Raw genomic sequence first — 22,971 nt, 5'->3', positions numbered from 1 at the left:
ATGCATGTTCAGGAGGAAATGAATAGCAAAGTAACACTAAAATTCTAACAGTAATATATTTTTTTAAAGCTCAGCATTGTTTCATACAGTTCAATGGATCACTCATGTACTGTTAACAAACATAACAACTCATAATATATAAAACGAATCATAAGAAACAAATTACTACATGATCTCAAAAACAATTTAAACATGAATAAAATAAACTATCAACTAGTTGCACAATGTCCAGAATGAAATTATTTCATGCATAATCAGGACAATATGTTATGCAGGAGAAAGCAGTGTTTTACTTACTAACAACCCTTTGTGTCTATTAATGTTTGACATTATTTATACAAAAATCATACTGAAAATTCTGAAATTAATGTGAAGCTTTTATGCATGCTAAATGTTTCACAGAATGGACATTGCAAGGAAAAACACTCAAATAAAAATTGGTTGCCAGTACATTTCAACATAACATGTTCAGGAATTACATTAATTATTCTCACATTCTTGTTGGTTGGCAAGAAAGACTTTAAACATTAAATTCTGATTTTAAGTATGTAGATAAAGAATCACTGCCACAATAATCAATAATACATCAAAAAGATAACAGGAAATACAAAGTAATAGACAGTAAAGTAGAACCCCTAACAACATACTCCACCCAATCCCTAACAACAGACTCCTCCCAACCCTTAACAACTGACTCCTCCAATAAATAAGACTTACAAAGATAATTAAAACAACAACATAAAAACATGATTTAAGTAGTATGAAAAGGTACAGGCACAAAATATGGTGGGGTTAAAATAGTTTAATGTGCGCACAAACCCACCTTTTGGCCTGTTCAGATCATATAACAGTAAAACACATTTGGGTGACCTACAAGATGTCAAGGGAATTTAAATCTCAGAGAGGGACGGCAACAAATAAATGATTAATTAACAAAGCAAAACGAGACAGAAATAAATGTATAATTTTAAGAAATATAAAAGTTTCTTATGCTTCAGTAGAATGTTTCAAAGCGGCAGAAAGTTTGCAATACCACATTTTCCTTTTCATAGTATTTGAAAGGGAAATTCCTAAATAAATAATAATATTATGGAATTTATATCATATGCTAAAAACAATCATATTGATGAAGAAAGGGACAAATAACTAAAAAATAAACATTAATCTTCTGTAAATAATATGAACATGTACAGGATTATAATACTAATTTTCAATTAGATTAATTTGAAGATTGCAATATTCATTTACAGACAAATGTCACCATTATTTTGTAATTAAATTAAAGCTACATGTTCATGTATATCTTTTTCTAATTCATGACAATAAATAATATATGCTATTCAAAAATAATATATGAAAGATTTACAAAATTAGTATGACTTATACAATCTATATGTATTGCACAAACTTATGAAAGACAATTATGTATTATACTGGCTGGAAAAAAAAGTATGAGGCATACAAAATAAATAAATTCCAGACAATCTCCAGATCAATGCATGATAGTTCAATCGATTCCAAATGACATAAAAAATAGTGCAAAATACATGAAAGCAATCAGTATTAAAAATGACACCATTGATTTTCCAAACAATGCTTTTTTGTCATATCACAATTACAACAGTAAATATGTGATACATATTATCCATCTTATTTCTCATTTCAATATTTGTCTCATACTTGAACAAATTCTGACCCCAATATCTTATTAAGTAGTTCATACATTTCAGTTGTTAAGAAGACAATATTCAAACTTCAACTTGATTAGGTATTTAAAACTTTTGTTTACATATCTGTGAGCATGTTTTAATCACATATCTTTCATATGTGCAACATAAAAGACACATACATATATATGATTCAAATCTGTTTTTATATACATGTAAAACAATTGTGGGATAGGCATGTGTCACATGTTATGTTTTTTTAAGATGGTATATAGGTATCACACATTTTTTAGTTTTGCTTGACCTGAAATTATTCATTTTAGAAAAAATAAGCTTATACCAAATTAGTAAGGATAGCAAATACCATAAATCAAAGAAAGAACAACAACAAAGCATCATGGCAAAAAGATAAAATACTTAAAGACAAACAACAGTCTACAAATCATCTTGCAGAAGAAACACAGAAAGTGCAACTAAAACTTTGAACACACAAAAAAACTGATTGCAAGCTCAGGGATATGGTAAAAAGGTCTTCATGATACAATTCAAACAGTACAAAAAGATAAACTAATATGAAAACAAAAACAAAAATCAACTTAAAGTTTATAGTAAAAAGGTTTTCATGATACAATTCAAACAGTACAAGTAGATAAAAGGTAAAAACACAAAAATACTGAACTCCGAGGAAAATTATAATGAAAACAAAAACAAAAAAGCAACAATTTAAAGTATATAGTAAAAAGGTTTTCATGACAGAACTTAAACAGTTCTATGGCACACTATTCTGAATCTATTTCAGCAGCATGATTTCTAACGTCTTTGTCTTTGTTTACTTGTAAACACTTTATTGACTAGACTCCAGACTTCTATAGACTGTGCTGTCAGTATCCTGTTAGGATCCTCTTTATCTGATGGTAACTGACCAATAGCTGTCATGAGAATATCGTCTATTGTTAGCTCCTCTTCTTCATATGGACAAGCATCAAGATATCCAATCAAAGTATCACGTAAACTGGAAATAACATAAAAAAAGTTATTATCATCTTTTTTAACTCCTCTATCCCTCATTTAAACATATATCCATGTACACAGATTATACAACAAAATGGCGACTTTGGAATTATTTTGAAACATTAATTCACTGATAAGTTTTAGAATATTCACTTCTGACAATTCAAATTGGGCTGAGATTATATTCCCCTATGCATGTCTTAAGGAAGTGTTCTACAACTTGTAAAGTTTTATCAATGGTGTATAATTGTTAAAGCGGAACTACCCTGACAATAAATATGAAAATACAGACAGACAGGGCAATTCCTATATACCCTCCCCAAGACTTTATTTGTGGTTAATGACATACCATCAATTAAAAAGTATTTCTTACCATATTTTAGAAATATCAACATAATCTTCATCATCCATATTCTGTGGGACATCTATTTTAAGAACAATACATTCGAATAATAACTCCACAAAGACATCAATCTGTTCCAGAGGCAGCTTGTTTAAAATGTCTTCTATAATACTGATTTGTTCCTCTATTAATGCATTCTTGTAATTCTCTGATATACCTTCAAAAGCTTTCTGAAATTGACAATATATTGATATAAATAAAAGGAGATGTGGGTATACATCAATGACTGGATTGATTGTTAGTTGCTTAATGTTCAGTGGCAAACATGTCATTATTGTTCTTATATGCGTCAACGAAAAAAGAACCAAAGGACAAATATTAGCTTAAGGATCTACTTCCGTGAGGTTTTGGAATTTGTGTCAGATTTTCGAACTCTGGTGTTATTCCATACGATACAAGGTAAAATATTTTGCCCCATAACAACCTATTTATTTATCAATTAATATAAGACTTAATAGCTAATAAAAGGTCATTTGACAAAATTTAAGCAGATTCTAGATTTTCTTTCTCTTGACTTGATTCCCAAATAATACCAATGCAAATATAAGGTAAAAGTCTAAGTCAGCCTTTTCCTGCCATATTTTATAAAGCAAATATCTCGAAAAGAAGCTCCATCATGACATATCAATATTTTTAGCTTATTTTGATCCTCAACTAATACTTTTCCAGCTTAAAGTATCAATTTTAAATTCTTGATTTATTTAATTTCACCTAAGAACATCCTTAAGACATCTATGCAGCAACATACAGATGTCAACCAAACATATATCTATACATTGCCACAAGTACGAAATTGTCCCAATTATAAATTTGTGCATAAACGTAACAGAAACAATCAAAGATCACCAATGTGAAAACTTTTTTCTTGGATATTTAAATGGATTAAAGAGTTCATCTGACAAAACTAGTGTAATAAAATTTCTATATATACTATATTGATTTGAAACATTCTTTATCCAAGTATATTTACCAAAGATTATCTTTGATCACCATGATAAAAAATAAGTGATACATTGTTATTTATGTTTTTAAAATTACTTATCCACAATCATACATTAGTGGGGGGTAGGAGGGGTCCTGATCCCAAAATGTCCGGCTTAAAAACACGAAATCCCGAGGTCCCGAATTTAAATAAATTTAAATCCAGACATCCCGAAATTTGAAAAAAGAATTCCCAGATCTGGAAAGTGTCAATCCTGAAATCCTGTGCTTAAAAACACCTGATCCTGGAGTCCCAATAAAGGTCCTATCCCCCCTCATTAGTGAGCATGGTTTTGCATAAATTAGGTATTAGGACTTAGCGATCAATTCATAACTACTAAAATTAATCAGCGTCTTTAGTCTTTTTGTATTTTCTCTTGCAGAAAAAGATTGAAATAAAAGAAAATGAAAAGAACTTTTTTATTTATGATAATATCTTGTATAGGAGAATGAACAATTGTAAAAATATCACTCTACAAGCGATTGGAAATTACTCTATCGGCTAAAAACCACAGGAAAAAATTTAATCTACAAAGAAATAAATAAGAGTTAAAAATCATATAATTTTATAAACATAAGAAAAGAAACTCTACATTCAATGATCTCACTTCAAAAAATTGATTTCCTACCAACGTTCATCTGCATTTATTTTTAGCCTTACTAAGCTGAATAAAAAATGTGTCTTTTGGTCTAGTCAATTTCCAGTATTCATATGCTTTGAACTCTGGATATCTCAAAATAATTCCGGTTGACTTGGGGATAACAAGAGTCCACTATAAAATAAATCAGAATTATCTCTTTATATTTTTTTACTCCTGGTCATTAAATTTACATGTTACAAATAATGATACTAACCCTATCATATCTAGCCAAGTATTTAGCTCTTTCCATGGCAAATGTTATCCAGAGTGACATGGTATTCTTACATCTGCTGGCTTGCTGTGCCTAAAAGGGTAAATTAACAGTAGAAATCTACTTTACAGTTGTAACTACTACTACTATTTGCATTTTCCTAAATATTCATGCGAGTAATTAAAAAAAAAGTTTAATTTTGAGAACAGAATGCTTTTAGAAATTCACTGATTAGTTTCTCTCATAAAAATGTATAATTCTAATTCAATTTGTCAGTACTAAACCTGGGTACAGATGTGGATATTATGTCATACATTTTCTTTTATAATCAGAATAAAATCTGTATATATAAAGAAGTTGCACAAGTAGTGAAAACCTGAAGTCCCCTTCTACTTCATCAGTAGAGGACTCAATAAAATGTTTTATACTGCAACTAGTGGTGTTTATTTCCTAAACATACTAACATAGCTATATTTTGTATAATGTCAATTTCATCATGGAACACTTTCTCCACAATCAAGGGCTCATTAAGGGATAAAAATAAGTTTGACATCATTAATATAAACAAACGTTATACTAAATGATGATTCTCAAAACTAAATGCAATGAAGTGTGAAATATAGGAAACAGATTAGATTCCATATCTATATACAATATTAGGTCAATGTCAGGAAAATATAAACCTTTTTTGTACTCGGCGCAAAACTGTGGAAAGGCTCGGTAGAACCTCGTCCTTCCCCAGTTTCTTAGCCTCATACAAAAAAGTTTATATTTTCCTGACATTGACCTAATATTGTCAGACTTTTCACACTTTTCATTGCATTTAGTGTTGAGAATCATCATTTAGTATAACATTTGTTTGTATTAATGATGTTAATGTATATTATGTGGCAAAATCTGAAACATAAAATTCATATGCTAATATCAGCTCTCTAGTCTCACTGTTCTCTGATGATATTGGATATAGTATTTTTTAAGATGTTTTTTTTAGGGATATACATACCTTAGGGATATGAAATGGATTGTCCATCTTTAATGTATTTGTCATGAAGTTATTCAAAGAACTTTCTGGATCTGATCCCACTGACTTCAGGAAGCTGATGGCTATGTCTAACTTGTCCATACTATCATTCAATTCAGGTAAGGATTTCAGACGAAGCTCTCCACAAATCTGACTCTGAACTGCTGGATTTAATCTTTCCTATTTACCAAAAAATATATTGATGTCTTGTAATTGTAACTAAAAACTACAAATTAGTCTGATACGTTTGTATGAAATAAATTTCACTGCACACAACTAGGTAACAGCGAATCTTTTCTGTAAGTGTAATCTTTCCTTTATGGAGATATACATTTGTGATGGTGGTAACTAATTGTTTACCTGTTAATACTACTTATTTGGGGAAATTAGTTGAAGTTAGCCAGCCAAGATGTCAGACGTGTAAGAAACAGGAAATAACCTGACAAGAAATTTTTACATGGCTGTATGAATGCATTAAATCAAAATTGGCCTAAAAAAAAAAAAAAAAAAAATTGGCCTAAGAGATCTAGTTTAATTCTGCATATGGGAGTTTAGTTTTAGAATAAGTACATAATATAACATGCAATATATTACCCCAAAAAATATTATTCTAATCATTTCAGTATAGAAGAATTTGCTCCTTAGTTTGGTTGGTGATCGGTGAATTCTTTTGATAACTCTCATTTAAGTAATAGGTTCTATTTCATCAACTAAAAAACAATAAAGGGAAAACTAAAAAAAAACAAAAAAAACAAGTGAAACTGCGAGCTACTGCTCACTGATGATACCCCCGCCGCAAGTGGATAATATTAATAGTGTAAAAATATGCAAGTGTTCGGTAAACAGGAAGTTGTCGAGTGATGAATCTGAAAACACATCACACGGTATAGCTGACTTATAAAAATCCTGAAACCAAATTTCAGAAATCCTTGTATTGTAGTTCCTGAGAAAAATGTGACGAAAATTTTCAACTTGGCTATCATGTGTAAAATCATACAAGTGTTCGGTAAACAGGAAGTTGTCGAGTGATGAATCTGAAAACGCATCACACGGTATAGCTGACTTATATAAATCCTGAAACCAAATTTCAGAAATCCTTGTATTGTAGTTCCTGAGAAAAATGTGACGAAAATTTTCAACTTGGCTATCATGTGTAAAATCAGACAAGTGTTCGGTAAACAGGAAGTTGTCAAGTGATGAATCTGAAAACGCATCACACGGTATGGCTGACATATATAAATGTTGATACCAAATTACAGAAAGGGTGGATGTGTAGTTCCTGAGAAAAATGTGACGAAAGTTTCATGGGACGGACTGACTGACGGACTGATGGACGGACGGACGGACAGACAGAGGTAAAACAGTATACCCCCCCTTTTTTAAAGCGGGGGTATAAAAACAACACACTTTTACAATTTTAAACTTAAACTAGAGGCTCTAAAGAGCCTGTGTCGCTCACCTTGGTGTATGTGAATATTAAACAAAGGACATATGACAAAATTGTGTTTTGGTGATGGTGATGTGTTTGTAGATCTTACTTTACTAAACATTCTTGCTGCTTACAATTCTATCTTTAATGAACTTGGCTCAGTAGTTTCAGTGAAAATGCTAGTGAAAATTTACAAATTTTATGAAAATTGTTAAAAATTGACTATAAAGGGCAATACCTCCTTAGGGGGTCAATTGACCATTTTGGTCAGTTGACTTATTTTTAGGTCTTACTTTGCTGTACATTATTGCTGTTTACAGTTTATCTCTAACTAACAAAAAAACGGCAAAACTTCCTTAAAAATACCAATTCAGGGGCAGCAACCTAACAATCGGTTATCCGATTCATCTGAAAATTTTAGGGCAGACAGATCTTCACCTGACAAACAATTTCACCTCCTGTCAAATTTGCTCTAAATGCTTTGGTTTTTGAGTTATAAGCCAAAAACTGTATTTTACCCCGATGTTCTATTTTTAGCCATGGCAGCCATCTTGGTTGGTTGGCCGAGTCACTGGACATATTTTTTAAACTAGATACCCCAATGATGATTATGGCTAAGTTTGGTTAAATTTGGCCCAGTAGTTTCAGAGGAGAAGATTTTTCTAAAAGATTACTAAGATTTACGAAAAAAATGGTTAAAAATTGTCTATAAAGGGCAATAACTCCTAAAGTGGTCAACTGACCATTTTGGTCATGTTAACTTATTTGTAGATCTTACTTTGCTGAACATTATTGCTGTTTACAGTTTATCTCTATCTATAATATTCAAGATAATAACCAAAAACAGCAAAATTTCCTTAAAATTACCATTTCAGGGGCAGCAACCCAACAACGAAATGTCCGATTCATCTGAAAATTTCAGGGCAGATAGATCTTGACCTGATGAACAATATTACCCCCGTGTCAGATTTGCTCTAAATGCTTTGGTTTTTGAGTTTTAAGCCAAAAACTGCATTTTACCCCTATGTTCTATTTTTAGCCATGGCGGCCATCTTGGTTGGTTGGACGGGTCACCGGACACATTTTTTAAACTAGATACCCCAATGATGATTGTGGCCAAGTTTGGTTAAATTTGGCCCAGTAGTTTCAGAGAATTTTGTAAAGGATAACAAAAATTTATGAAAAATTATTTAAAAAAAATTGACTATAAAAGGCAATAACTCCTTAACGGGGTCAACTGATTATTTTGATCATGTTGACTTATTTGTAGGTCTTACTTTGCTGAACATTATTGCTGTATATAGTTTATCTCTATCTATAATAATATTCAAGATAATAACCAAAAACAGCAAAATTTCCATTAATTACAAATTCATGGGCAGCATGCAACCCAACAAGAGGTTGTGTGATTCATCTGAAAATTTCAGGGCAGATAGAACTTGACCTGATTAAAAGTTATATCCCATGTCAGATTTGCTCTAAATGCTTTGGTTTCAGAGATATAAGCCAAAATCTACACTTTAACCCTATGTTCTATTTTGAGACATGGCGGCCATCTTGATTGGCCTGGTGAGCTAAAAACTTGAGGTTAGCACCCTATCACTGAGATGGTACTTACCTGTTTAACCCTCAGACATAAACTCTTGAAAACCACAGCATTAGTAGATTCTGATCTGTAGGTGATTGTCTCTATCTGTAAGATGAAAGATCATTTAACATGAAATTTAATTATCATACATAATATTTTTGGCGCAATCAGCTTAACTGTATATGCAAATTGATACATGCAGGATATGTACATTGTGTACACTTAAGGAATGACTGTAATATTTTTTCTGTCTCTAAAGAAATAACATAAAAAATTTGGTGCACACTGAATAACGCGCATAGCAGGTTATTTAACAGTGTGCACCACATTTTTATGCCCCACCTACGATAGTAGAGGGGCATTATGTTTTCTGGTCTGTGCGTCCGTTCGTCCGTTCGTTCGTCCGTTCGTTCGTCCGTTCGTCCGTTCGTTCGTCCGTTCGTTCGTCCGTTCGTCCGTCTGTCCCGCTTCAGGTTAAAGTTTTTGGTCGAGGTAGTTTTTGATGAAGTTGAAGTCCAATCGACTTCAAACTTGGTACACATGTTCCCTATGATATGATCTTTCTAATTTAAATGCCAAATTAGAGTTTTGACCCCAATTTTACGGTTCACTGAACATAGAAAATGATAGTGCAAATTTCAGGTTAAAGTTTTTGGCTTCAGGTTAAAGTTTTTGGTCAAGGTAGTTTTTGATGAAGTTGAAGTCCAATCAACTTGAAACTTAGTATACATGTGCCCTATGATATGATCTTTCTAATTTAAATGCCAAATTAGAGTTTTGACCCCAATTTTACGGTTCACTGAACATAGAAAATGATAGTGCAAATTTCAGGTTAAAGTTTTTGGCTTCAGGTTAAAGTTTTTGGTCAAGGTAGTTTTTGATGAAGTTTAAGTCCAATCAACTTGAAACTTAGTATACATGTGCCCTATGATATGATCTTTCTAATTTAAATGCCAAATTAGAGTTTTGACCCCAATTTTACGGTTCACTGAACATAGAAAATGATAGTGCAAATTTCAGGTTAAAGTTTTTGGCTTCAGGTTAAAGTTTTTGGTCAAGGTAGTTTTTGATGAAGTTTAAGTCCAATCAACTTGAAACTTAGTATACATGTGCCCTATGATATGATCTTTCTAATTTAAATGCCAAATTAGAGTTTTGACCCCAATTTTACGGTTCACTGAACATAGAAAATGATAGTGCAAATTTCAGGTTAAAGTTTTTGGTCAAGGTAGTTTTTGATAAAGTAGAAGTCCAATCAACTTGAAACTTAGTATACATGTTCCCTTTGATAAGATCATTCTAATTTTAATGCCAAATTAGAGAATTTATTCCAATTTCACAGTCCTTTAAACATAGAAAATGATAGTGTGAGTGGGGCATCCGTGTACTGTGGACACATTCTTGTTTATGTTATTTCGAATAGACAGAAAAAATATTACAGTCATTTCTTATAATTTAATTCTAAATTCCATTTTAAACCGTAGAAAACCTTGAAAAAACGTTGATGACGTCACGGTCACATGATTAAATTATGTCTATGGGCTGATAACAAAATAACGTCGGCCAATCAGAAGACATGTTACTTCCAAAATTAAATTATATGAAATTGTTTATAAAAAAATCAGAAAAACTTGTTGATTTTCTTTTTCAATACTATAGATTCATTCATTTCATTCGTGGATAGCTGAAAACTTGCATATTTGTTGATATCTGATTTCGTGGATTTGCCAATATCTGTTTACAAAGCCTATTGAAAATATGTTATTTGTTGAACATTTAAATTCATGGTTCACCTGTACCCACAAAACCCACGAAAATTGGTATCCAACAAATAATAATAGATCAACAGTAAATAATTTTTTAACTTTAATATCTGAGGATATATTTCATTTATATATTTCTGGAAATTAAATGTTCATAGATAGGATGTTTAGAATATTTTGATCAATGCACCATATTTTGTGTATCTTAAACTCAGTGATAAACCTTGGAAGATTTAGATTTCAAGTCAGTACCATAGGTTTTTTTCTCCTTTATGAAATAATTTAATTTTGGATGTAACACGTCTTCTGATTGGCTGACGTTATTTTGTTATCAGACCATAGACATAATTTAGTCATGTGACCGAGACGTCATCAACATTTTTCAAGGTTTTCTACGGTTTAAAATGGAATTTAGAATTAAATTATAAGAAATGACTGTAATATATTTTCTGTCTATTCGAAATAACATAAAAAATGTGGTGCACACTGTTAAATAACACGCTACGCGCGTTATTTAGTGTGCACCAAATTTTTTATGTTATTTCTTCATAGACAAAAAAAATATTAGTCATTCCTTAAATAACCATATATTTTCCTGTGTATCCATGGACATTAGAATCCCCCTTTTTAAAAAATTGCAACAGCTGAGCAATATTTTAAGTAATTAGGATAAAATAGCATACCAAAAATACTTTTAGCAAGCTGGAATATATATATATATTTATCTTGTAAAAGATTTTGTTCTTTTTATTTTCAGACAAAATGACTGATTTTTTTCATAAAAAAAAAATCTGACAACCAACAAATTTAAAAACCCTAATATTATCAAGTTGAAACACACTTTTCTAAAAATAAAATACATAATGTTACCTCATTAATGTTGTTAATAATAGATTTTGAGAAAAGGAATCTGTCCATCAATTGTCTCTCTAGATTGGTAAAGTTGTATTCCACTTTGGTGCCCTGTCCCACTTCAAATGAGTAGTTACAATTGGCTAATACCATTGGTAACAAATCTCTGTCTGGATGATAGCTGATAAGATGTGCTGCTGATATGTTTTTCACATGGACCTTAGGTAGACTTTCATCTCTGAAATATGTCTTACATTTTTCATTTAAACCAATTTGATATTTATATTAACTTCTCTTCAAAAAGATTTTACTCTATTTAAATTAATCGTCTCTTTTATTTTAAACTTTTTTTAATTAAATTTTTTAAAATAAATGAGAAATTCTTTTATTCCTAACAAAAACAAACATGTATTTTCCTCAGGAAATCTAAAACTGCCATACATGCAATCATTGGAAAATCAAGAATTTTTAGGCCCTTACCATCAGCAATAGGGTCAATAGGTGTTATCTTTCCCTCCCTCCCTCCCATTTTTAATTCCAAACTTAAGTTTGCCTCATGCAATTAATTTATGAAACTCATACAAAAGGCTGTTGAGAGTCATTTATCTCTTGACTAATGTCCCATTTTTATATTTTTAACATGAAAAATTGCAGACCTTGAACAGGGGGCATTCATGACATCAGACACATTCTTACATAATCTTTGCTTGCCAGAAATGTTAAGATGAAAACATTAAAATATCTGTTGAAATGCATAGTACATAAGTAAACCTAATTTCGCATCTATCTGTTTTCAAAGTTAAAATAACTAGATGTGTCAATGTCCAAAGCCTGTAATTTCAGCAAAAATAAGCGGATTGGAACAAAACTTAAGCTTGACCTTTAACTCATCATGGTTAACTCAGTCATACCAAAAATCAGCCCAATATCTGAAGGCATTTAGAAAAAAAGTCCCTATAATGTGATTTTCAACAATTTTTCAAAGTCCAAAGCCCGTAATTTCGGCAAAAATAAGTGGAGCAGAACGAAATTTAAATTTGATCTGTAACTCATCATGGTTAACTCACATACAAAAAATCAGCCCACTATCTGAAAGCGTTTAGAACTTCGTTGCGGTGCCATAAAAAAAACATCTTGTGTATGTTCTTCAAAACCTAATTTAAGAAAAGGGCATAACAAAGAATCATGGCAATTCTGTAACCAATGAATGAATATCACCCATTTTTCCTGTGGAATAACTGAAATAATGATGATTTTAACATATCATTTTGGTTTTGTTTTATTCTAATAGAAGTTTTCCTCTTGAACAATGATAGTAAAGGAAGGGATAGCACTACTATTGGTTAAAATATCTGAAAGTACATGCTTTTGACATATACACAACTAGAGGCTCTAAAGAGCCTGTGTCACTCACCTTGGTCTATGGGCATATCAAACAGTTAAGAATTGAATGCTTCTTTTTGTAACTTCATTTGGGTGTAAAAGCGTTGACCAAAGTACATTTTGTTTGAAGCGCAGAAGTGCTTCATTCTAAAAATCTGTGCATGGTCAACGCTTTTACAACCCTATGAAGTTACAAAAAGAAGCATTCAATACTTATAATTACATTTTTTTAGCTATTATCATGAAAGCACGAATTTTATAATTGTTTTATTTAATTCACCTGTGCACTTTATTGTAGGACCATGTGTTATCATGAATGAAAAGTTTTATTGAGTAATGCAATTGCTTGAGGAACAACACATGATGTGCAGTTCACCAATCAGAATAAAGTATTATAATGAAATAAACTTCATGACAAAAATCTATATTTTTTTTATCTTGTATTACAGATCTTTTATTGGCAACTTTCTTTAACTAGATACCTTAATGATAATTGTGGCCAAGTTTGGTTAAATTTGTCTCAGTAGTTTCGGGAGTAGAATTTTGTAAAAGAATACAAAAATTTACAAAAAAGTTGTAAAAAATTACTTTAAATAACTCTTTATGGGGTCAATTGACCATTTTGGTCATGATGACTTATTTGTAGATCTTACTTTGATGAACAAGTTTTCTGTTTACAGTTTATCTCTATCTATTACAATATTCAAGATAATAACCAAAAATTGCAAAATTTCCTTAAAATACATTTTTACCTTGTCAGATTTACTCTAAATGCATGAATTTAAGATATATAAGCCAAACTAGATGCTCTGCAGGGCACAGCATGATACGACCGCAGTGGTCGAACCATGAACAGTTGGGGCAAGTATGGACACAACATTCAAGCTTGATACAGCTCTGAATTTGGACTGTGATTAAATAGTTGACACAGAATGAATGTGGTCTAAGAACTTAAAAAAATTAAATTGAACATTTACCTATTATGGTCCAACATCCAAAATCTAATCCCAACCTTCCTTTTGTGGTCATAAACCTTGTGTTTAAATTTCATAGATTTCTATATACTTATGGGTGCAATCAACAGTTTTTTTCTATGACGTCATATATTGAGGGACAATGCATAAGTGACCCTTAGTGGTGGACTGATTAATAAAGATACTTGTATAAAACTAGATATCACTGGAATCAGAATGTTCTCTAGTTCATAATGAAATAAAAATAATGTGTACTTTTAATATATTTAAAAAATTCCATCCAATGAACATGGGGGGAAAAGGCCTAATTTGAACATAAAAAACCTGAAACCAGGTCATGTGCACACCCATGAAGACATGATCCATGCACATTTTACATAATCAAAACTGTATGAAATTTATAAGTTTTTACCTGGCCTTTCAAAAAAATCTTGTTTCAGGGTACGGTCTCCTGCTCTGAAAAGAGCTACAGAAGCTGTAAATAAGTTTTCAATTTTCACTGCCAAAAAAACAGGATGTTTACAGTGTTGTCTCCCCTTAAAACATGCATATTAAATATAATTTTAAAAATTATTTCAATCATTCAACCTGTTTTTATTGAAAGCTAATTAACTAATTTTTACAATCAAATACAAAGAACATGATACTTTTTCACCAATTAAGTAAATAAACAGGGGTTTCCCTCCATGGTTATTTTTAGTCTGGGAATAACCCCTAGTTTTTTTTTATACGAAACTGTTTATAGCACCCTATACTTAAGTTATTGTGCCAAAACCAAGAAAAATGCTTATTTGTGTCCCTTTTTGGTCCCTAATTCCAAAACTGATGAGCAGGGTCATCCAAACATTTTTTTAACTAGATACCCTAGGGATGATTTAAGGCAAGTTTGGTTTCATTTGGCCAGAAGTTATCAGAGAAGATTTTTGTAAAAATTACAGGTGACAACGAGGGACGCCAAGTATTGAGAAAAGCTCACTTGGCCCTTTTGGGTCAGGTGAGCTAATAAAAATGGGTTAACAGATTTGTAAAATATAACAATTTTCTTGTTCAAGTGATATGCTTTTCATTCATACATACTTGATTTTAAACCTAGCACAATACTCTTGTAGGAATAAGTTTTGTTTCTTCAGCAGGAAAAATAGCAGGACATATGAACAGAGGCCAGCATCCTTGTATGTTGGTATGAGGTGTGATATGGCAGTCTTCTCTGTAATGTCTGTTCTACAATATACTTTATCCACTCGTACTATACTCTCATTGGCTGGACATGCTGAAAACAATAAATAAATAAAGGTGCATTTATAAGGAGTGATGTGGTGTAGTGGTGAGCGCATTGGACTAAAAACACAAAGGTTCTGGTTTGATCCCTTTTTGGGGTCCTTTTTGGACCCTTTTTGGGACTGAAATTTTTGGCTCATTCTTGACATCATTTGCGAGTATAGTTTTGAGAAACAATCATAGTCCATTGGAAAGGCATGATAAATGAATGACCTGTGTTAAAAAATAGCGATATCTCTGGCATGTAAATTTAGAAAAAAGAAGACTTAGGCCGATATACTGCAGCACTATCACCAGCATAGTAGCAAGGGATTAATATAAGTTGTGAAAACTTGTTTGCCAATCCACTATAAATAAATATATCTAAAGTATAAATGAGGGTCTAGATCTGGATTGGGTTTACAGAATATAGAATAATAGGCTAAACAAGAATGTGTCCCCAGTACACAGATGCCCAATCCGTACTATCATTTGCAATGTTCAATGGACCGGGAAAATGGGGGAAAATCTCTAATTTGGCAATCATATCATTGGGAACATGTGTACTAAGTTTCAAGTTGTTTGGACCTCAACTTCATCAAAATCTACCTGTAATAATAATAAATGGGGCATTAAAGCTGTAATATCTGGGCTTTTTTAATTTGAAGTTCCTTGATCTGCAACCAAATGAAGTCGAAAAAAACTGGTATTCAACATAAAATAATTAATCCACGTTAGTTATCTAATTTTTCCCAAAATGAACTAAAACTTGAAGGAGAATCAATGAACAGTACAGTAGTATATAATGTAAAAGATGGTATAATGCCTTTTTGTCATTTTAAATGTTGAAGAAGGTCAACAAAACCTTACTTGGATTCTGTTGTTCATTCTTAGTCTGAATTGAAAATTTAGGTGACACAAAGTCATTATGTAAGAAATAGTCCATATGCAGCATCAATTCAAGTAAAGTATTCTACAATACATTGCAAATCCCAAGGGACAAAAATACCTATTTTAACTAACCATGCAGTTTCCCATTAAATGGATATTGTTTTTACTATTCTGTTAAATCTGGGTATTCATGTTCCCTTGTTAAAATTATCAAATTTTCACATCTAGACCTTAAAAAAAAGTATTTCTTACCATAATTTTCAAGAGATTCTCTTACACAATTCCAAGCTTTTGTAAAGTCTTCCAGCAAATGATTAAATTCTTTGAGTTTTCTATCTGAAAAACAAGAAATCTAACAATATATAGACTATACACCAATTGACGTCAGATGCTCTAAAATGTAAAACATATCCTCTTACTCATCCGACACAAATCATATGCCAAGTTGACTAAATCCATTTTTATAAAATATAGAAGAGGTCAAAATTGGTAAAAGATAGAAATATTAAAGATGATGTGGTATGAGTGCCCATGAGACAACGCTCCATCCAAGTCAAAATGTGTAAAAAGTAAACAATAATAGCTCAAAGTATGGCCTTGAAAATGGAGCCTAAATTGGCTCACACTGAACATTAAGCTATAAAGGGCCCCTAAATGACTCATGTAAAACAATAGGAACAGGAAAACCAACAGTCTAGTTTAATCTATATAAAAAACAAGAAACACTTAGGAACCAAACCAACAACCACTGCACAGGATCCTGATTTAAGACTTTATTCTCACCTTTTCTCATCTGTACTTTGACATCTGATATTGTAAGTGTCGTAGCTTCAGCTCTGTCTAGTTTTCTACTGTATTTCTGTATCAACATTTTCTGCAGTCTAATTATGCTTGGTACAAATCTTACAGCTCGCAAATGGTGTTCCTGATCATCATAAAATTTTAGTCAATTACTGAGATAAAAAGATGGAAAACCAAATGCTCCGCAGGGCGCAGCTTTATACGACCACAGAGGTCGAACCCTGAACGGTTGGGGCAAGTATGGACACAACATTTAAGATGGATACAGCTCTGAATTTGAATTGTGATTAAATAGTTGACACAACATAGGTTTCTGACACAGAATAAATGTGGTCTAATGAACTTTAAAAATTTATTTTTTGCTTTTGAGCAATTTACTATGCTGTTGAATATTAATCCTCTCAAAGAAAAAATATTTGAACAAATTCTGAAATACAAAATGAGATAAAAAAAATTGACCCCAATCCCAATTTTTTTTCACTTCCCCCTTTCCCTTATTCAAAAAATGATCTCAATTCAAATTTCTATTATTAGAAACAATAACTACTCATTTTAATACATCATAAAATATTAAAATATATAAAATGTCATACAGTTATGGTTAAAATTAATATTAATAAACAGTAATTTAACTTCTAAAAAAATAAATGGGGAATGTGTGCAAAAGGACACAGATGATGCCCCCGCTAGCATATAACGTTATAAAGGGACATAACTCAAGAACTGTAGAGGTGAAGCTGCCAAAAATTGAACTTAAACTGAGTTTAGAGGTAATAAGCATTATATACACATTTCATTAAATTTAGTTGAGACAAACTTAAGTTAAGAGAACAGAAACTAAAAATTTCTTCAATTTTTCCACTTGTAAAGGGGCATAGCCTTAGAATGGTAATCAAAGTTCTTATAACCACTGAATGGTAAAGATTGCTTTAATTTATCAGTTGGTAGTAAAGTGAACTAACTGGACAAAGAAAGATAACTCCAATTTATTGACTTGAAACTACAAAAAGTTTGTTTTTGGCCACTTGTTGTCCCTTTATTCTTAAACTGTTTGACCCATAACCCTTAAAATATATCTCAACCTTCTAATTATGGTATTAAACATTGTGGTAAAATTTCAAAACAATTGAAATACTTATACACAGCTTATTGTTCTGACACTAGATAAATGCTATTTTGGGCCCTTTGGGCCCCTTTTTCCTAAACCTTAAGGACTATAACCCCCAAAATCAATCCCAAGCTTCCTTTTGTGGTTATAAACATTGTGTTAAAATTTTTTTGATTTCTGTTTACTTATACTAAAACCATCCGTCTTCGGACGACGACATGATACCAATATACGACCGCAAAATTTTTTGCAGTCGTATAAAAAGATGTAAAAACACATAATAGAAAGTACCACCAAGATCTTATGATAACTAATTAACATCTAAATGTTTTCTATAGGCATATGCTCTTTATTGATCAAACACAATATCTCTGCGCCACAAAGCAATAATACCCCAACATTTTTTTTCTCAGCAAAGTAGCAATAAGTCCATAAATGAGTCACTGGGCTGCTGTTTACTTGAGGTACCCTCCAATTACTCCTCAAATTCATATTGTATTTATTATTTTTGTATCAGTTTATTTTCGTAGTAACGCCAAAGACTACAAAATTTTTATATCTTAATTGCTTAGAGAAAAATTGTATCACGTTTATCAGATAGGTAAAATATGTCATAATAAAAAAATGTAATGATGATAACCCTCTAGATAATGTTCCTTTTAAAATTCATGTATTTCCTTTAATGACTTTAAGCCATTCTAATAGACTGATTTATGGTTTAACAATAAATGGGGAATATGTCGATGTGACACAGATGATGCCTCCACTTGTATATAACGTTATAAAGGGGCATTACCCAAATTTGTACTTGATCTGAGTTTTGTGGTAATAAGTATTGTTTATAAGTTTCATTACATTTGGCTGGGACAACTAAAGTTAGAGGATGGAAATGAAAAATTCAGCCTTTTTTCCATTTGTAAAAGGGTATAACTCTATAACTGTCACGACACAAAAATTCAAACTTGATCTGTGTTTTATGGTAATAAGCATTGTGTATAAGATTGATAACATTTAGTTGATGAAACCTAAAATTGAGGATGAAAAAATAATTTTGGGGTGAAGACAATTGTAATAGTAAATTCCACCTTCGTTATGGCAGGGCATAAAAAAATATTGAGTACCTCTGTGAGGAAAAGTCTAAGAACTAGCAACTTTTGTTTTGTAGTATCAAGATTCTGTCTAAGATGGTTGACTGTTATCATAGCTCTATATCTCCATACAGCTGGAATATCATGCAACATTACAATGTCCTGTGCTTCTTGTGGTCGGTCTGTCTCATACAGAATCTGTAGTAGTGGATCTGCTCCTAAAAATTACAATTTCAATGTATTGGTATCCTTCTTTTTCAAAAAGTGAACCTTTGCGACCAATTGGTTTAGGTAGGTGTATATCATAAACATCATTTGATCAACGTTATAGCAGGAACTCATATATTTGTAAAATTGACTGACTGAAATTGATTTGTCTGAAAGTGACAAAATTTGTCAGTGTTCTGTCAAAGATTAGCGATTAACCCTACAAACAATGGTTTTTTCTTACCAATAAAATTAGTCATAATGAAAAAAACATTTTTGCATCTATCTCAAGTAAGGAGCCTTGGCCTTTGTTAGTCTTGTATGTGTTTTAGTTTTTTAAATTTTAATTCATTGATAAGTTTTAGAGTTTGGTGTGATGTCCATTTTCACTGAACTAGAACACATTTTTGTTTCGGGTCAGCTGAAGCCCCTCTGGATGAGGAATTCTATCTCTGTGTTGAAGACCCATTGGAGGCCTTGGGCTGTTTGTCTCTTTGACCCATACCCAATTTCCATTCTCAATTTGATGTTTTTAGCTTAACAAATTTTGTATATGTTCTTAGAAGTTATTAAGTTCTGAAATCAAAATTGATCAGGCTTTACTTATTTTCCACCTAAGCATTGTCTCAACAAAAAAATGTTTTTTAAATAGTTCTTAATAGAAAGACTTCCCCCATAAAAACAAAAACAAAAAATCACACAATTGTTTCTGGTGTCTAGAAATTTTCTGTTGTACTGTAATTAATCTTACCTAGTCTTTGATCTTGCAGTATCCCATCATTACATTTTTTCAAAATATTTTCCATATCCTATAAATCACAAAACATTTAACACTTTAATCTATATATGTTTTAAGCTCTGAAATAAGAAACACCATTATAAAATGAATGCACAATCACTTGTCTGTACATCTAAATGTTAATCAAAGCGCTGTAAGCGCTGAAGGCAGTTAACCAAAAACCAAGGCAACTGTAATTATGAAAACTGTGGCAATGTTGCCTCAACATTAAACATTCATGTTTATCTAATGATTTATTTATAAAGGCAAATAATTTATATGTCATCAAGGTTTCAAAAGCAATGCATATATCAATGTATATTTTTTTATGGTGAGTCTGTAGTGGTACAAGTTCCCAATGATTGCAGTTGTTCTACTTGGTAGTTAACCTTGGTTTTATTTGACTGCTAGAAGTTCAATTTGACTTAGTATGAACATGTAATAGTATGAATGGACTGGTTTCCCTGGAAAGAAAACTGAGTTTGTGTTCTATAGTACAAAAGTTATGAGACACGAATCAGACAAATGTTCACTACAACAGGAATCAAAGGTGCGGTCTGACTGTCCCATACATATAAATATATATAATTTAAGGGTGGGGATCTCAACGGTTTTCAAGTTCTCAAACAGGTAGGGGTAGGCAGAGGATTTAGGGGGGCAGGGGGCCCAGCCCCCCCCCCCCCCTTTTTGGGAAAAAAATTGGTTGCTTATATAGGGAATCACTGAAGAGTGACTGGAGCGGGCCCCTCTTAGGTCAGTCAGTGGGCCCCACTTATGAAAATTTCTGGATCCGCCACTGGGGGTAGGGTGACCCTAGGGACTTCCCCTACATTTCATTTTATTTGTTATATTGTCCCATACATGAATATATATGGTTTAGGGGTGGGGATCTCATTGGTTTCCAAGTTCTCAAACAGGTGGGGTCGGGTGACTCCAGGGACTCCCCCTATATTTCATTTAATTAGTTATATTGACCAATACATGAATATATATTGTTTTGGTGTGGGGATCTCGACCGTTTTCAAGTTCTCAAACAGGAGGGTTGGGATGACCACAGGGACTTCCCCTATATTTCATTTGATTTGTTATATTGTCCCATACATGAGTATATATGGTTTAGGGGTAAGGATCTTGACCATTTCCAAGTTCTCAAACAGGAGGGTGAACAGTGACCTCAGGGACTCCCCCTATCTTTCATTTGAATTGTTATATTGTCCCGTACATGAATATATATGGTTAAGGGGTGGCGATCTCAATGGGTTTCAAATTCTCAAACAGGAGTGGGTGGGGTGACCCAAGGGACTCCCCCTATATTTCATCTGATTTGTTATATTGTCCCATACATGAATATATATGGTTTAGGGGTGGGGAACTCGACCATTTTTAAATTCTAAAACAGGAAGGGTGGGGTGACCCCCAGCGACTCTTCCTATATTTCATTTGATTTTTCATATTGTCACAAACATGAATATATATGGTTAAGGGGTGTGGATCTCGACCGTTTCCAAGTTCTCAAACAGGAGGGGGTGGGGTAACTCCATGGACTCCCCCTATATTTCATTTTTTATTTATTATATTGTCCTAAACTTGAATATATGCAGGGGCGGATTCAGACGGGGGAGGGTTGCGGGCTTGCACCCCCCTTAAATTTGCAAAGCATGGGTTGTTCTCAGCTTAATAAAGAATATTCCGATAATTTTACCTCAATTTTTTTTAGCCTCGCTCTGCTCGGCGAAAATTTAAGTTTGCGCCCCTCCTAACCTGAAATCCTGGATCTGCCCCTCATATGGTTTAGGGGTGGGGAGCTCGACCGTTTCCAAGTTATCAAACAGGAGGGGGTAGAGTGGCCCAAAGAATGCCACCTATATATCATATGATTTACTTACATTAAGGTATATATAATATAGTTGCATTATTTGTGAAAATAAAGAAAGAAACTTTCAGCTACTTTAATTGACCCTTCAAAATTGAGAAAAACAAATAACCCCTCGAAATTGCAGTAATATGTTTACACTTTAAAAGCATCTCACATGCATTATCATCATTTATGATTTATAAAGAAAATTTAGACTGTGACCATGAACATGTATATTGTTAGATATACTGTTCCCAGCTGTCACGTTGTATTGGATTTTTAAATTAAAATTTGTCAAAAAGTAATTTTGAGTTTCTGAATAAAATATTTTTCTGTTTTTTCTTTCTTTTACATATATCTTTTGGTTTAAAATACTAGTGTTTATATTCATTTACCATGCATAGATGTATTTTTTCACCTGCTTGGATTTATTTTGTAAATGATCGCCAAACCCGGAATTACCCTTATCCGCTTCCGGAATCGGATCTGATTTAGAATTCACGGTCGCCATTGTTATGTGTTTACAATGTTGTTTTTGTCAATCAGATACGACTTCACTCGAATTTATACAATATTTGTCGGCGATTTTCTGTATAAAGCTAGCGGTTGAACAAAATGAACATCGCCAACATGAATAATAATGATAAAAATAAGTTTTTAGCTCGTTTAATTGGAGACTTTGGTGAACATAGTGAAAAGGTTTGCAAAGTAATTTCTTATTTTCTTTCAAGTGGAAGGTGACTACGTCGGGCGTAGCTAGAAACCAACTATCCTAGTCGAAATTCCGCTTTCAAAAGTGGAAGGTCGCGGACCTCGGACCACCGCTAATTTGCACACCTGCCTCGAAATTGAAAAACTACGTACGAAAATTTCTTTTTCTAATTTGAAATTGCCGCCAACAGCATGAACAGTTAAACTTATTATATAATAGACTACTGACGTAGTTGTACTACGTACTGATGACAAACAATATTCCTACGACTTTTGTCATTTGGGAAATCTAAACTACTTGTCTTAAGAGATTTTCGGCGATTAAATATTTCATACAATTGTTCTTTGACA

General features: G+C 32.3%; 1 protein-coding gene across 1 annotated transcript in view; it reads right to left on the bottom strand.

Moving 5' to 3' along the window:
* Window positions 1-1,094: 1,094 nt before the first annotated feature.
* The window catches only part of LOC143047446 (E3 ubiquitin-protein ligase rnf213-alpha-like), a 135,365-nt gene continuing 113,488 nt past the window's right edge, over window positions 1,095-22,971 (bottom strand). The window contains exons 82-92 of the mRNA XM_076220515.1: window positions 20,028-20,085; window positions 19,103-19,287; window positions 16,856-16,997; window positions 16,325-16,408; window positions 15,002-15,194; window positions 11,586-11,805; window positions 8,983-9,057; window positions 5,918-6,115; window positions 4,918-5,007; window positions 3,052-3,251; window positions 1,095-2,679 (exon numbers count right to left, since the gene is read on the bottom strand). Of these exons, the coding sequence (XP_076076630.1) occupies window positions 2,478-2,679; window positions 3,052-3,251; window positions 4,918-5,007; window positions 5,918-6,115; window positions 8,983-9,057; window positions 11,586-11,805; window positions 15,002-15,194; window positions 16,325-16,408; window positions 16,856-16,997; window positions 19,103-19,287; window positions 20,028-20,085 (1,647 nt within the window). The 3' untranslated portion in view covers window positions 1,095-2,477. The remainder of the gene's footprint in view (window positions 2,680-3,051; window positions 3,252-4,917; window positions 5,008-5,917; window positions 6,116-8,982; window positions 9,058-11,585; window positions 11,806-15,001; window positions 15,195-16,324; window positions 16,409-16,855; window positions 16,998-19,102; window positions 19,288-20,027; window positions 20,086-22,971) is intronic.

The sequence above is a fragment of the Mytilus galloprovincialis genome, chromosome 10, assembly GCF_965363235.1.
Source record: "Mytilus galloprovincialis chromosome 10, xbMytGall1.hap1.1, whole genome shotgun sequence".
NCBI classification, from domain to species: domain Eukaryota; kingdom Metazoa; phylum Mollusca; class Bivalvia; order Mytilida; family Mytilidae; genus Mytilus; species Mytilus galloprovincialis.
The sequence above is the reverse complement of the archived record's forward strand: the minus strand, read 5'-3'. Positions and strand labels throughout refer to the sequence as shown.